At 46.2% G+C, this 14,083-nt stretch overlaps 1 protein-coding gene across 1 annotated transcript in view; it reads right to left on the bottom strand.

Annotated features, from left to right (window-relative positions):
- Positions 1-11,284, bottom strand: part of LOC133084870 (dihydrodiol dehydrogenase 3) — a 37,967-nt gene extending 26,683 nt beyond the window's left edge. The window contains exon 1 of the mRNA XM_061181665.1: positions 11,172-11,284. Coding sequence (XP_061037648.1) covers positions 11,172-11,284 — 113 coding nt within the window. The remainder of the gene's footprint in view (positions 1-11,171) is intronic.
- Between the last annotated feature and the right edge of the window lie 2,799 nt (positions 11,285-14,083).

The raw sequence follows: 14,083 nt of genomic DNA, 5'->3' as shown, positions 1-14,083 counted from the left end.
TTCACGGCAGGTCCCTCAGCCATGGCTGGCAGAGGTGACGGGCCTGCAGGGTGCCCGTCTCCCAACTTTGCTGCCTCGTCAGGGCAAACTGTGCAACAAAGGGCTCCATACAGGCAGCCCGGCTCCCCATGAGGCTTTTAGAAATTCCACAAACCGTAAAGAACAGTGCTTGTCCCCTAGGAATTTGTCATCAGAAACAGAGGAGAAGGTGATGACAAATCTCAAATAAAAAACAATCCGAATCCATGCAAGTCCTTGTGCGAGAGGATTTGCCTATTAAACCAGCAAAACTGGAGAGTTAGCAGAGACTAAGTTACCACCAAGTAAACTAAGGATTTCTAACTTCATCCTGGCAAGTTGGGTGGCTATTGAAGGATCTTCAGCAGAGGAGAATTATGAACTCTTGTCCAATTTAGGAAGGCCATTCTGGCTAAGCTGAAGGATGCTTGGAGACAAAAAGACCAGCAAGCCTTTGTTTGTGCGATATGGGGTATGCATGGTGAGGATTTAAAGACCCTCATTTTCTAGCTTAAAGAACTAAAGGGTCAACAGTACTATCAAGCGATATGGAGGACACAGGAGAGGAGCAAGAAGGTTTGTGAGGTCAAGGAATAGTCATTTCCATTTTGGACATACTAAGTTTAAAAGCCCTTTAGCATATCCAGGTGGAAGTATCTACTAGGTTAATAAACAAGCAGGCCTGGAGCTCAGTGGCAAAATGTAGATTTAGTTACAGATTTTGCACCAAGATCATAGCTGAGCCTTGGGGACAGGTGGGGCTGCCCGGGGGATCGTGATGGGAGAGCACCACCTTATAGGGTTGGAAAAATCCACAGGGGTCACGGAGTAAAGTCCGAGCTGTCAGGATAACAGCAGGGCCTCACATCACAGAAGAGAGGAAAGCAGTTCCAAGAAGACATGTTGTAAATACTGTCAAATGCTGACCCCCAAAAAGTAACTCCAGACTGCCCACAATACATCAAGGGGCTACTGGTGAAAGCCATCAACGATCTTAGAACAACACAAGTTGCTCAAAGAAGAGAGGGAGGCCAAGACATGAAGAGAGGAAGAAGGAAGATAGGATGGTATCCCAATATGATAGGATCGTCCTATGTCCTTGTGGTCACTGTCACATTCTTCATGGAGGGAAAAAGTAATTTTTCATCATATGAAATACTAGAGGTTCCAATGCCCTAAGTGGAAATTCAAATTAACAATAGGGTCTGAATCACAACCTGGCTCTCAGATTTGGGGGTGGGGTGACGTGTTTGGGAAAGAAGATCTCCGTGTCCCATGTTAAATGATGAACACGTGACACAAATGAGCAAATGAGCATCATGCTGATGAGGACAGGGTAAAACAAGCCTCCGCTGTGAGAATGTAAATTAACATTTAACATTTTCTAGAACAATTTTGCAGTGCATTGGCATGTTTACATCATTCAATATAGTAATTCCAATTCTAGGATTTTTAGTTAAAGAACTCTTCTATAATACAGAGAAAGCTTGATGTTTAGCTCAGGGCCAGTTATATTAGGAAAAACAGAAATCGAACTAAATTTTTCATAGTAGAGGAATCATTAAGTAAGTTATGTTACATACGTAACTGGAATATTAGGCAACTATTAAGAATAATGTCAATGAAGGTTTTTAATAACTCAGAGACAATATGGACACATTTGAGTTTGAACCCATCTCAGCCTGGTGCGCTCAGGTGACCCTGTCACTGTGCACTCACCCCTACTCCTTCATCATCGTCATAAGGTGACAATGACAAGGACAACAGCCCCACCTCTATCTTTGGCTCTGGATGGTGCTCACAGGATGGGAAGTGGGGGAGACAGTGAGCCACAGCAAAGCACCAAACTCAGTGCACTAGGGCAAAGCTGCAGCCACCTCTGGGATTGGAGGCCGTGTCAGGGCCAGCCCTGGCTTAGTGTCGGTGTGGTGATGACTGCCTTCTTCATTTTGGCCCCTTCTCCCCTGTCACTCCTGACCTTGCAACTCAGTCTAGAAAGAACAACAGGTGCAATCAACTGAAAGCTTCCGATGTGTCAGGTGACAAGGGATATTTTGACAAAGGCTATTGGAAGCAGGCAGGTTTTAGGTGCGATCTACAAACACCTCCTGATTTTTTAAAATTTTTTTCTTGTAGTATAGTTGATTTACAATGTTGTGTTACTTTCAGGTGTACAGCACACTGATTAGGTTATATATCTGTTCTTTTTCAGATTCTTTTCCCTTACAGGTTATTGCAAAATATTTAGTAGAGTTCCCTGTGCTATACAGGAGGACCTAGTCGGTTATCTATTTTATATATAATAGTGTGTATGTGTTACTCCCAACCTCCTAACTGATCCCTCCCCCACCCCTTTCCCCCTTGGTAACCATAATTACAAACATCTCGGTTCCCACTGTCAATAAGCCTGGCCTGTCACCCGTGCTCCCCTACCCGCCAGACCCACTTCATCTCTGAGACACCTTCTGGAGCAGAGTTCCTTAATCTGGGGCCCGCAGACGGCCTAGGAACAGAGTTCTGAGCGTCCATGAACTTGAAAGGCAAAAAAATCACATCCTCGTCTTCACTGAGCTTTAACTGAAGTTAACATCCTTGCCATTCTAACTGTAGACAGCAAACCACAGCGATTTCCACAGTGTCCGGGGCTCACCAACAGCATAAGCAGGGGTTCTCCTACCGCAGTGCAGTTGCTACAGATATCCGATCATTTACCCTCATGGCAGTTTTGAAATCACAGTACTTGTTAGACCTGCCACCAGAGCTGGCTACTTAATGCATCAGTAAAGAAGCTTATGTATTACCAGATAATAAAAATGTTTTGTTAACTGTTGTGGAGGCAAGAGAATGGCCTCCCCAAAATGTCCACGTCCTAATCCCAGAAACCTACAAGATGTTTCCTTATAGAGTAAAAGGCCTTTGAAGATATAAATTAAGGATCTTGAGATGGGAAGATGATCCTGGATTATTCAGGTGGGCCCCACATAACCACAAATCTCCCTATAAAAGGAAGGCAGGAGATCAGAGTCAGAGGGGAGATGTGACAGCAGAAGCAGAGGTCAGAGGGAGGCAATTGCTGGCTCTCAAGACGGAGGAAATAGCCAGGAGCCAAAGAAGGCAGAAGGCTTCTAGAAGCTGGAACCATCCAGGAAGCATTCTGCCCTAGAAGCTCCAGAAGGAACGCAGCTGACCCATTTTGGTTTTTTGTCCTCCAAAACTGCAAGATGAATGTGTGCTATTTTAAGCCATCGAGTTTGTGCTAATTTGTTACAGCAGCAATAAGAAACCAATACAACTGAATTTCAATAGGATTTGTTTCTTCTGCAATCCTGTGTATTTTTATTTTATTTTCTGGATTTAAAAACATTACTATGATAAGGGCCCATAGGCCTCACCAAACTGCCAGGGGTCCATAACACACACACAAAAACAATAGACCCCGGCCCTAGAAAGTAGAGATTCAGGATAGGATGAAATCCAGGGTGAGGTGAAGAACACAATGCAGTAAGAATGTAAGTTGAGTACATGATGCTATCTTTCTTTTTTTTTAAATAAATTTATTTATTTTATTTTATTTTATTTTTGGCTGTGTTGGGTCTTCGCTGCTGCACGCAGGCTTTCTCTAGTTGTGGCAAGCGGGGGCTACTCTTCCTTGCTGTGTGCGGGCTTCTCATTGCGGTGGCTTCTCTTGTTGGGAGCACAGGCTCTAGGCACGTGGGCTCAGTAGTTGTGGCGCATGGGCTTAGTTGCTCCGCATGACGCTAACTTTTGAGTTGAAAGTGTAATGATCTCTTTTTCAACCACATTCAAATCTGTACACCTGAGGCAGTGCTTTAGCTCATTCAATTCCTGCAAAAACCTGAGACACGGGTATCACAATGCCTATTTCATAAATGAGAAAGATGTAGAGTCTGGGTTGTGAAAGGGTTCTCCAAAGAGCTAAGAGGTAATGGCCTGGGGGTTTGAACCGGGTCTGCCCCACTCCAGAGACCAGCAGTGCCTCATCAGCCTCCTTCCCTCGGTCACCTCCACTCCCAGCCAGCCGGTCCTGCAGCCCCACGTTCCCTTACCTCCCCTCCACCTCTGGAAAGACATCGCCTCAAGTTCTCCGTGTCTTATGACGTGGACAAGCTATCAATCAGCTAATCTGAAAACCCGGCTCTGACTGACAGTCTAGTAGTCAGAGAAGACGAGGAGCTTCCACCACTAACGCCTTTTCTACGTGAGGAGTCAGGCGCTGGCCCCATCTCAGACTTTATCTACCTAAGCTCTCGTGTCCTGATACTCACCGTCCCTCTTGTAAAAAGTTCACCTCTTGGCTTCTTCAAGGTCCCTCAACGTGTGATCCTTGGTCCATGCCTCTTCCCTCATCCCCTCCCGTGTGTGCACGTCATGCAACGCAGCAGACTGAGTCGGGAAGTGTGAGAGGCATCAAGACAATAGGCTCTGGAACCAGGCAGACCCAGCTGGGAATCTCAGCTCCACCACTGACTGTTCACTGATTGAATTAGTAGCCTGTATGAGCCAGGAAATATTGCCCTTCCTGGGAGGCCGTGCAGATTAAAGGAGGCCACTTCCAGGCTCACCCCATGGTAGATGATCAGCACGTTGGTTACATACATCACGTGATAAGGTGTAGGTTAATGATGGGATATTTGCCGATGATCAGTAGTCAGGGCTAGGCTGGAGACCTGACGTTTGAGAACTGGAGAATGATGGCCTTTGGGACACGCTGCTGGGAGAGGCGAACGGCCCTGGGCCCTGGGTGTCCCTGCATACTCTTGCCGGGTGTACTGAGACTGTGTGGCCTCCCTGCTCTTTACCAAGGCTGTTTCTCAGGGTCGTGTTCACAGCAAGCAGTTTTCAGTGTGGAGTAACGTCTCTCCCCAAACAGCAGGCTCCTTCCGCTTGCTGCCAAAGTGGTGAATCCTCCAGGCTCAGTGTTCCTCTCTGTACAGCACACCCCCGACCCAGCATGTGGGGAATCCATCCAGGCCCCCAGAAGGTCAGTGGTGCTGACAGGTCAGGCAAAGCAGGAGAGAGAATGGACAGTGAGATTTGACAGCACGGAGGTTGCTAGTGTCCTTGAAAAGAAGGATTTCACGGGGTTGAGGAGGAGAAATCTCCATGGGAGTGGACTTAAAAGAGGATGGAAAGGGAGGGGAGATATTGGGTACTGGATATTTTTAAGCACTTTTGCCAGAAAGAGAAATGAGAAATGAGAAATTCACTTGCTCCCTCTAAGAAAAGCTGCTCTTAAATTACAGATTCTCTATTAAGAATGGTATAACTCCATACTGGTGGGAACAACTCATGAATACCACCTTGGTATGTTACCCATAAGATATTTACCTTTTATAAGGGAAAACAGGTTCTTAGGCCAAGCCTATCGTTCCTTTCTGTTTGGGCCACAGGCCAGCTGAGACAGATGTCATGCTGCCGTCATCTGGCCACTCTGGTGGCTAAATCACATTCCATGGCCAACAAGCTGAAACTCTGTGACCCTCTTTGTTTGATTGCCCCTTAAAGGAAATTTTAAGTGCAGTACAAAGACTTAGGATGTCAGATGCTAATTAGTTAATATTATCCTACACCAGGAAGAAACTAAAATAGCAACAATCAACCGTCTTGCCCTTGGAGAGGCCGTTAAATGATATCAAGTTCCCTATTAATTCCCGTAGCTCATGAGAGAATAACACTTATGAACCACCTTCTGATGCTGGCTGAAACCACAGAGTTTCTTTGCTGATCAGGGGCACCCATATTTGTAACAAGCATATTTCAAGAGTTGGCACCAGTAGCAAACCAGCTGTTCACTTCTTCCCTGAAAGGGAGTAGGCATTGAAGTTTTCTTTGTACCAGGAAACTATCCTTTCTCCCCAAATACCACCGGTGTTCTATGTCAAGAATGGGAAGATGGGCTAGGAGAGGAAGATTTTAACTGGTGGAGGGAAGAAGAAAGAGGGTTTTTAGAATCACCCAGCCAGCGTGAATCCTCAAGGTGACCCAGAGAAGCACTCTTGTTTCACTAAGGCCCAGAAGAGCTGGGTGATTCTCTGGAGCTCACCCAGGAAGTCCAAAACAGAGCTGAGATTATAACCCAAGTGACCTAGGGCTCTTTGAAAAGTGTCACACTATTCAACAGGGCAGTCCCGTCTAGGGGTACCCCAGTGGGTGGCCTGTAGAGCCAGACTGCCAGGCTCAAATCCCAGCCCTTGGGCAGCTTCCCGAAACTTTCCTTCATCTGCAGTAAACTGGACAAGCTACTTACCCTCCCTGGGCTGCATCTCCTAGGAGTGTTGGGATGTGTGTATATCCTAAGCCTTAGCTCATCATATCAGCGGCACTCAGTAAACGTTAATTTATTACTATTGCCTCTCCGGGACATTCCAGTCCAAGTGCTGGACAACGATTGTATCTGAAAAGAGCCTGAGTGAAGGAAGAACAAAAAGTCTAGCAAGAAATCGAACTCCTTGTGACCATGGAAAACGTCAACAAAAGTGGAAAAACCCCAGTAATAATTACTCTTTGCTGCAGGGCAAAGAAGAACAGCTAAGCCAGATTCCTGCCCTTGGGACTGTCGTGAGCTCACCGCAGACTGGATTCTTGAAGGACACAAACAGCCTCTTAGGGTGGCCTCAATGTTGAGAGAAGAAAAGCCAAGTGCAAAGTCCCTGGCTGGAAGCCTGGCAGCCAGCAGACCTGCCTGGTGGGAGGGGTACGGAGGAGGCCACAGACCTGAGCCAGAAGTTCAAGGCCGGTGTCAGCAGAGCTCAGGGCTGGGGCGGGAGGGGGGATGGATAAAGACACGGCTCAGCTGAGAACAGCCGTGACCTGCCTGTGGGTCCCGGGGAGAGAGTCAGCAAGGAGCTGAGAGCATCAGCACCCCTTCAGGTCCCAGGCTGCCGGCCACTTCAAGTCCCACCACCCACCTGCCAAATCTGAAGTCGTTTTGCTGAAAAGATAACAAAAACGCCCACTGGGCAATATAGTAAAAGTTGTACCATCTCAACATACGCTCCCCAGAGTCATTTTCCGTGCTCTCTCAGAAACTGCCTTAAAAGTGACTTTTTGTGAATTTTTCCTGTTTTTCACTTTGATATGCCTGAACATAATTCCAAACTTCTCCCATCTCATCCACCACACTTTGTGTTCATTCATTCATTCATTCGATGAACACTGCGTGAGCGCTCTGGGTCAGACCCCACATGAAGGAGGTGGAGACATGGGAGCAACTGACCCCAAAGAAGGCGCTGGTACCCAGGCTGACAATGCAGTGTGTGTCCTCTGTGTGTCTGAAGTCAGGGTCCCCAGACAGACTCTGAGACAGAGAGCTACATGCAGGTTTGGGTGAATGTTCTTGGAGACACACGCGTGAGGAAATGAGGACGGCGAGACTGGGTCAAGGGAGGAGCCGGCCGGCAAAGCAGTGGCAGCTGAGGCTCCACTGGGCTGAGGAGCTTTGCGAGTTGTCTTGAGTTTAGGCAGGGGCCAGGCCTTTGTGTACGGGCACCAGCAATCAGCGGCAGTGAATCACCCTGGTAGGACATACAAACTTGGGTGAGGCAGTTTCTTGCTTCCGGGGTCAATTTCCAAGTCCACCAACAGAATGGATAAAGAAGACAAGATATATATATATATATATATATATATATACACACACAATGGAACATTACTCAGCCATAAAGAAGACCAATGTCCATCGACAGATGAATGGATAAAGAAGATGTGGCACATATATACAATGCGACATTACTCAGCCATAAAAAGAAATGAAATTGAGTTTTTGTAGTGAGGTGGATGGATCTAGAGTCTGTCATACAGAGTGAAGTAAGTCAGAAAGAGAAAAACAAATATCATATGCTAACACATACATATGGAATCTAAAAAAAAAAAAAAAAAAAGGTCATGAAGAACCTAGGGGCAGGATGGGAATAAAGACACAGACCTACTAGAGGATGGACTTGAGGACACGGGGAGGGGGAAGGGTAAGCTGGGACGAAGTGAGAGAGTGGCATGGACATATATACACTACCAAATGTAAAATAGATAGCTAGTGGGAAGCAGCCGCACAGCACAGGGAGATCAGGGGTGGGATAGGGAGGGTGGGAGGGAGACGCAAGAGGGAGGTTACATGGGGATATATATATATGTATAGCTGATTCACTTTGTTATAAAGCAGAAATTAACACACCATTGTAAAGCAATTATACTCCAATAAAGATGTTAAAAAAAAAAAAGTTAAAAAAAAAAGAAGAACGAAATTTTGCCATTTGCAGCACCATGGATGGACTTGGAGGGTATTATGCTCAGTGAAGTATGTCAGACAGAGAAAGACAAATACTGTATGATATCACTTATATGTGGAATCTAAAAAATACAACAAAGTAGTGAATATAACAAAAAAGAAGCAGACTCACAGATATAGAGAACAAACTAGTGGTTACCAGTGGGGAGAGTGGGGGAGGGGCAACACAGGAGTGGGGGAGGGGAGGCACAAAATACTGGGTGTAAGACAGGCTACAAGGATGTATTGTACAGCACGGGGAATATAGTCAATATTCTGTAATAACTGTAAATGGAGTGTAACCTTTAAAATTGTATAAAAAAATATAAAAATTAAAAATGTTCCAATGGGGGATACAGATGTGAACCATCCTGCCCTCCAAGAATTTCTAGAACTTTAGACCAAATCATCAAGCCACAGTGGCCACACACACGCCCTTTTAAATGTCTGAAGAGGGTACATCGCGTCCCAGGTGAATGGAACAGGCCTTCCCCCAACGACCTTAGAAAATTCACATGAGTAGGGTGGCCCACTAGCATTCTCTCCAGACAAATGAGGATGCAGACAGCCTGAGCTAATGCTTCACCTTCACTGAGCGTTTAATTACCCAGAAGAGCATCTATTGCCTCATTAACTCTCTAACTGTGACCATTACAGTTAGAAACGCAAACACAGCAGCCGGACAAGGCAAATACAACCCAGCCATTTGCAAGGTTGAAGATGGAGGCCTCGTGGCCGACAGGTGGTGGTTACGTGGGCAGCGAGTTGTCAGCTAATCCTCCCCGGGTGAGCAGGGCAGCGAGGCCCTCTGTGTCTTCAAGTGGGACTCCGGGAAAGGGGAGCCAGTTCAGCCTCCCTGTGGCAGCCCCAGATGCTCCCTTTCTTTGTTCTGCTGAGGAGCAGCCTGGAAATACTGAGTCCAAGCATCTTGGTCAGCAGCACCTGGTCATCACACACCTGAATGAGGGGGGCAGGGGGGGTACAGGTGCAGGCGGTTCGGAGGGGAAGTTTGGGGTGGGAGGCTGCAGAGAGAGAAAGGAGGGCTTTGCTGCGTCCTACGTTGATGAGTAGAGCTGAGTCACTTGGAAGAATGGGCTGCCCTGTGAAAGAAGAGCAGAACTTGTCCACTCCCTCATTTTATAGAAAAAGGCACTAAAACCCAGAGAGGAGGCACCACTTGCCCAAGGTTACACAGCTCGCTCGTGACAGAACTCGCGTTAAAACTCAGATTCCCTGATTTCCCCTCCAGGGCTCTATTCACCTCCCCAAAGAAAACAAAGGAAAACAAGAAATGTGGGTGACAAAGTAAGCAAAGCGACAAAACTAGGGGGGGGGGGGAAGAGAAAAGGGTGAAAGATTCAACTGGGAAAGGAAAGGAAACAAGCAAAGAACAATCATCAAAACGATGCTGATGCTAAAATTCCTGTGCACAGGAAGAGCCAAGAAAGTGCTGAAAAAGAACAAGATGTGGAGCCCGCCCTCAGATTGCAAATATTCTGGAGCTATTGCGATTCAGCGTGTTAACAGAACAGTAATCAGCAAATACGTCAATGGAACAGAATATGCAGCCCAGACACAAAACAAAGTAGATGTGGAATTTAGTACATGTGTATAGACATCATTTCAGGCAGTGGCCATAGGAAGGGGGAGGGTGGAGAAGCAGTCACTGATGGGTATTAGCACTAGTGGCTGTATAGTTGAGGGGGAATTAAGTTAAATCCCCACTTCACAACATTTCCCAAAAAAATGAGAGATGGATAACCTCAGTTAAAATGGCAATATTAGGCAACATCTGAAAAATATTACAAGAAAATATAGGGGAATCTCTCTAGGAGGATGGGAGACCTTCATAATTAAGGCACAAGAAAGCAAAATCAAAAGGGAAAAGACTGGGCTTCCCTGGTGATGCAGCGGTTGAGAATCTGCCTGCCAATGCAGGGGACACGGGTTCGAGCCCTGGTCTGGGAAGATCCCACATGCTGCGGAGCAACTAGGCCCGTGAGCCACAACTACTGAGCCTGCACGTCTGGAGCCTGTGCTCCGCAACAAGAGAGGCCGCGATAGTGAGAGGCCTGCGCACCGCGATGAAGAGTGGCCCCCGCTTGCCGCAACTGGAGAAAGCCCTCGCACAGAAACGAAGACCCAACACAGCCAAAAATAAATAAATAAAATAAAGAATTAAAAAAAAAAAAAAAAAAATGCCAGGTCTTTAAAAAAAAAAAAAAAAAGGGAAAAGACTGATCAATTTGACTACATCAGAATTTAAAACTCCGGTTTCCTAATAGAGACCACAAGGAAAATTAAAATCAAGGGACAAACCAGGAGAAATATCATAAATATCCAGTAAAGGACTTAAAGCCATCCAATATAAAGAATTCCTAAAATCAATACAAAAGGACTATAAAAATAGAAACCATGGGCAAAGGATATAAGCAAGCAACTCAAAGAAGAGGAAACAAAAATGTCCAATCAACATATGAGAAGCTGATCAACTCGTGATCAGGGAAATGCCCATGAAAACAAAGTGAGATATTTCTTCCCGCTCATCAGCCTGAAGAAAATGTGTGTGTTTGATGACACAGAGCATATGGAACTTGTACACTCATACCCAGCCGGCGGGATGAAAACTGGGTGTAACCACGGTGAAGGGTAAATTAGTCAAACCTATTGAAGCTAAATCCCCCAATTTTCACTTTCATGTTTAAGCAAATGAATACATTACTAGTCACTCTTGCAGTAAAGAGAGTCACTTTGACCATAAATCAGAGACCAAATGTCAGGCAAGGATCCCAGTCAAGGAAGGATGTCTGCAGCATTTTGCATCTCAGCCCCCGGGTGGGACTGGGTCAGGGCCCATCAGAGCCAGTACCTGAGCAGGAAGGTAGGGAGGGCAACCTGGGGATCAACATCTCCTCCCTCCTCCGTGGCCTTCAGTGCTGCTGACTCCCTGGCTGTCCCAGGTGAAGGAGGCAGCTTCGCCATCAGGTTGTCTCATTTTCCAAACTCAGTAGTGAATTTGTTTCAGTTTGGCAAGTGAAGCAATTACATTTCTGAGTGGCAGGGGTCACTTAGGGCTAAGTGAAAAACTTGACTCTGCCAGGCAAGAGAGATGTGTGTCATTAATCATGGCCTATCCCCACACGTCCACAGCTGAGCTCCGCATCCCCTCCCTTCCTTGGGCTGACTTATTCTCCATCTCCTTTCTCTGTGCAGAGCGTCCAGAGATGGTCCACTGGGGGCCCAGATGGGAAGGTAAGCCATTTAAGCGTTGGTCACTCAGGAAATTGAAAATCTACCATGACGGTACTAGGGCACAGAGAGTGAATAGATTTCCTGTAGCGTCTGGACCCCAAAGTCTCTGGGGAATCACGTCAGAACCAGGTGGGGAACCAGCAAGGCTGAACAAGCAAGAGTTGAGAGCAAAGCAGGGTGTGGTGGAGGGCAGGTGGGGCACTCCATAAAGTCAGGTGTTCAAGGCCCTGGATCACCTGCCTCCCTTGGGAACCTGTCTCTACCTTTCTAGATTGTTCCAACTTTAAAACCCGAATCCCAGGTCTCCTGGTCATGCCTGACTCTGCCTCTCGCTGTCCTTGGCTTGATGATCCTCAGTGTTCCCGAGCCCACTTCCCATTTGTGTCCTAGGAGTACCCGCCCTGCTCATGGTCCAGTAACAGTAATAATTGTCGTTCAGTCAGGACGAGGCACAATGTAAGCACTTTACGTGAGTTATTTATCAGCTCTGGCTCTCTCACGTAGGTGGTAAATGACCACAGACCCCAGGGCCTGCGTCCTCTGGGCAGTGGTGGCTGGTGCTCCATCACCCCAAGGACCTTTGTCCAAACATACATGCCAGGACCCCACAAAATCTTCTGAAATGGAATCTGTAGGGATGGAGCCTAGGAGTTCCTTGGATAGCCGGAAGGGTGACTGCTGGACACATCCTGGTTTGACTGATCCCACTACCAGGAAGAAGCCAAACTCCTTCTTCTGCCATTAGACCCCTGCAGGAGCCCCCATCAGGGCACCCGGTGTATCTGGCTTCCTCCTGCAACCTTCTCCCAAAGTTTTTTATAAACATCACTGGGGGGTAAGCATTGGTTCAGATAATCTACATCTCTTTCTTAGACTGTGCTCGGAAACTCCTTTGGCAGAGACCAACGGATCCCTAAGAGAACTTTTGAGTATGTGACGCCCATCACTCAAAAGGTCTTCAAAATAAAAATGCTGATGGCAACCAGAAATAGAATAGTTCTGCCCCCAGCTTTCATGGTAATAAGGAGAAGCCTGTGAATCAGCTACTCTAAAGGGCAGAGGGCGGGGATGTTTGAAGCAAAAGGGAGATGAAGATCTATCACCTGATAACACCTCCCAACCCACCAGCCTCTTTATGCATTAAATAGGAAAGTAATTAAAAATAATAATCGTATCTGGGCTATTGTGCTGGGAAGAATGCACGGAAGATGACGAGGCGGTGCCCTTGACCCCACGCACTGAGAGAATATGAAGGATGTTTCTAAATGGGGAAGCCCCCCCCTGAGCAAAGTGTAGAGGGGTGGCAGAGGAGGGATGCAGGTCCCACTCTTGTCCAAGGCAGATGGAGGCCAAAGCTGGGATGGTAGAGCAGAGAGGTCAAGAGCAAGTGAGGATTCAGAGACAGACAGGCCTGAACTCAGGTCCCAATCTCTCCACTTCCTACCTGTGTGATCTCAGGGAAAGATGCAGTTTCTTCATCCCATCCCTAGGTGGGAAGGATCCCTGTACCTACGTCACAGGACAAATGTTGTACGTTAATAACCAGACAACTTAGCTTCAGAAGAAACTTTGATTAAAATAATATGTGTAACAGGGAACTATATTCAATATCTTGTAATAACCTGTAATAGAAAATAATCTGAAAATATATATATATATATGTATAAGTGAATCGCCTTGCTGTACACCTGAAACTAACACAATATTGTAAATCAACCTTATGTCAATAAAAATAAATAAATATATAGTGTAAAACATTTATCTCAGTGCCCAGCACTGAGTAAGAGTTCAACAGATGGCTGATAATCGCTATGACAACATAGATGTCCCCCCTGGATTTCCGCTTCTGATCCCTCATGAAGTCTAGGCAAGGACTTCATGACTCAGAGCCTTGTTTTCCCCACACGCACACACACACACGCACACACACACACAAAGGGAGTAATTACCTCTGACCCCAATCCTACTTGAGTCTTTAGTTTCCCAAAGAATTAAGACATGTAGGGCAGGACCCAGGAAAAAGATATTATTGATCTTCGGCCTTAAAAAGGAGGAGCTCCTGCCCCTTTAGACATGGATGAATCTGGAGGACATTATGCTAAGTGAGATAAGCCAAAGACAAATACTGCATGATCTCACATGTACATGGAATCTAAAATAGGTGAACTCGTAGAAGCAGAGAGCAGGAGGGTGGTTGCCAGGGGGGCAGGGGTTGTGTAGGGATGGTGGTCAAGGGCTACAAAGTTCATGGTACAAGATGAATACTGGAGATCTAATGTGCAGCATGGTGACTATAAGTAAAAACTGTATTGCGTACTTAAATTTTCCTAAGAGTGTAGATCTTGATCTTGTGTTCCCTCCATACACACACAGACACACTCACACACACACACATGCACACACACACAAAGGAAATGGTAACTGTGAGGTAATAGATATGTTAATTAGCTTGATCTTGGTGATTATTTCACAATGTATGTATATATCACATCATCAATTGTACACCTTAAATAGATCCAATTTTACTTG

This window comes from Eubalaena glacialis, chromosome 2, assembly GCF_028564815.1.
Source record: "Eubalaena glacialis isolate mEubGla1 chromosome 2, mEubGla1.1.hap2.+ XY, whole genome shotgun sequence".
NCBI classification, from domain to species: Eukaryota; Metazoa; Chordata; class Mammalia; order Artiodactyla; family Balaenidae; genus Eubalaena; species Eubalaena glacialis.
The sequence above is the reverse complement of the archived record's forward strand: the minus strand, read 5'-3'. Positions and strand labels throughout refer to the sequence as shown.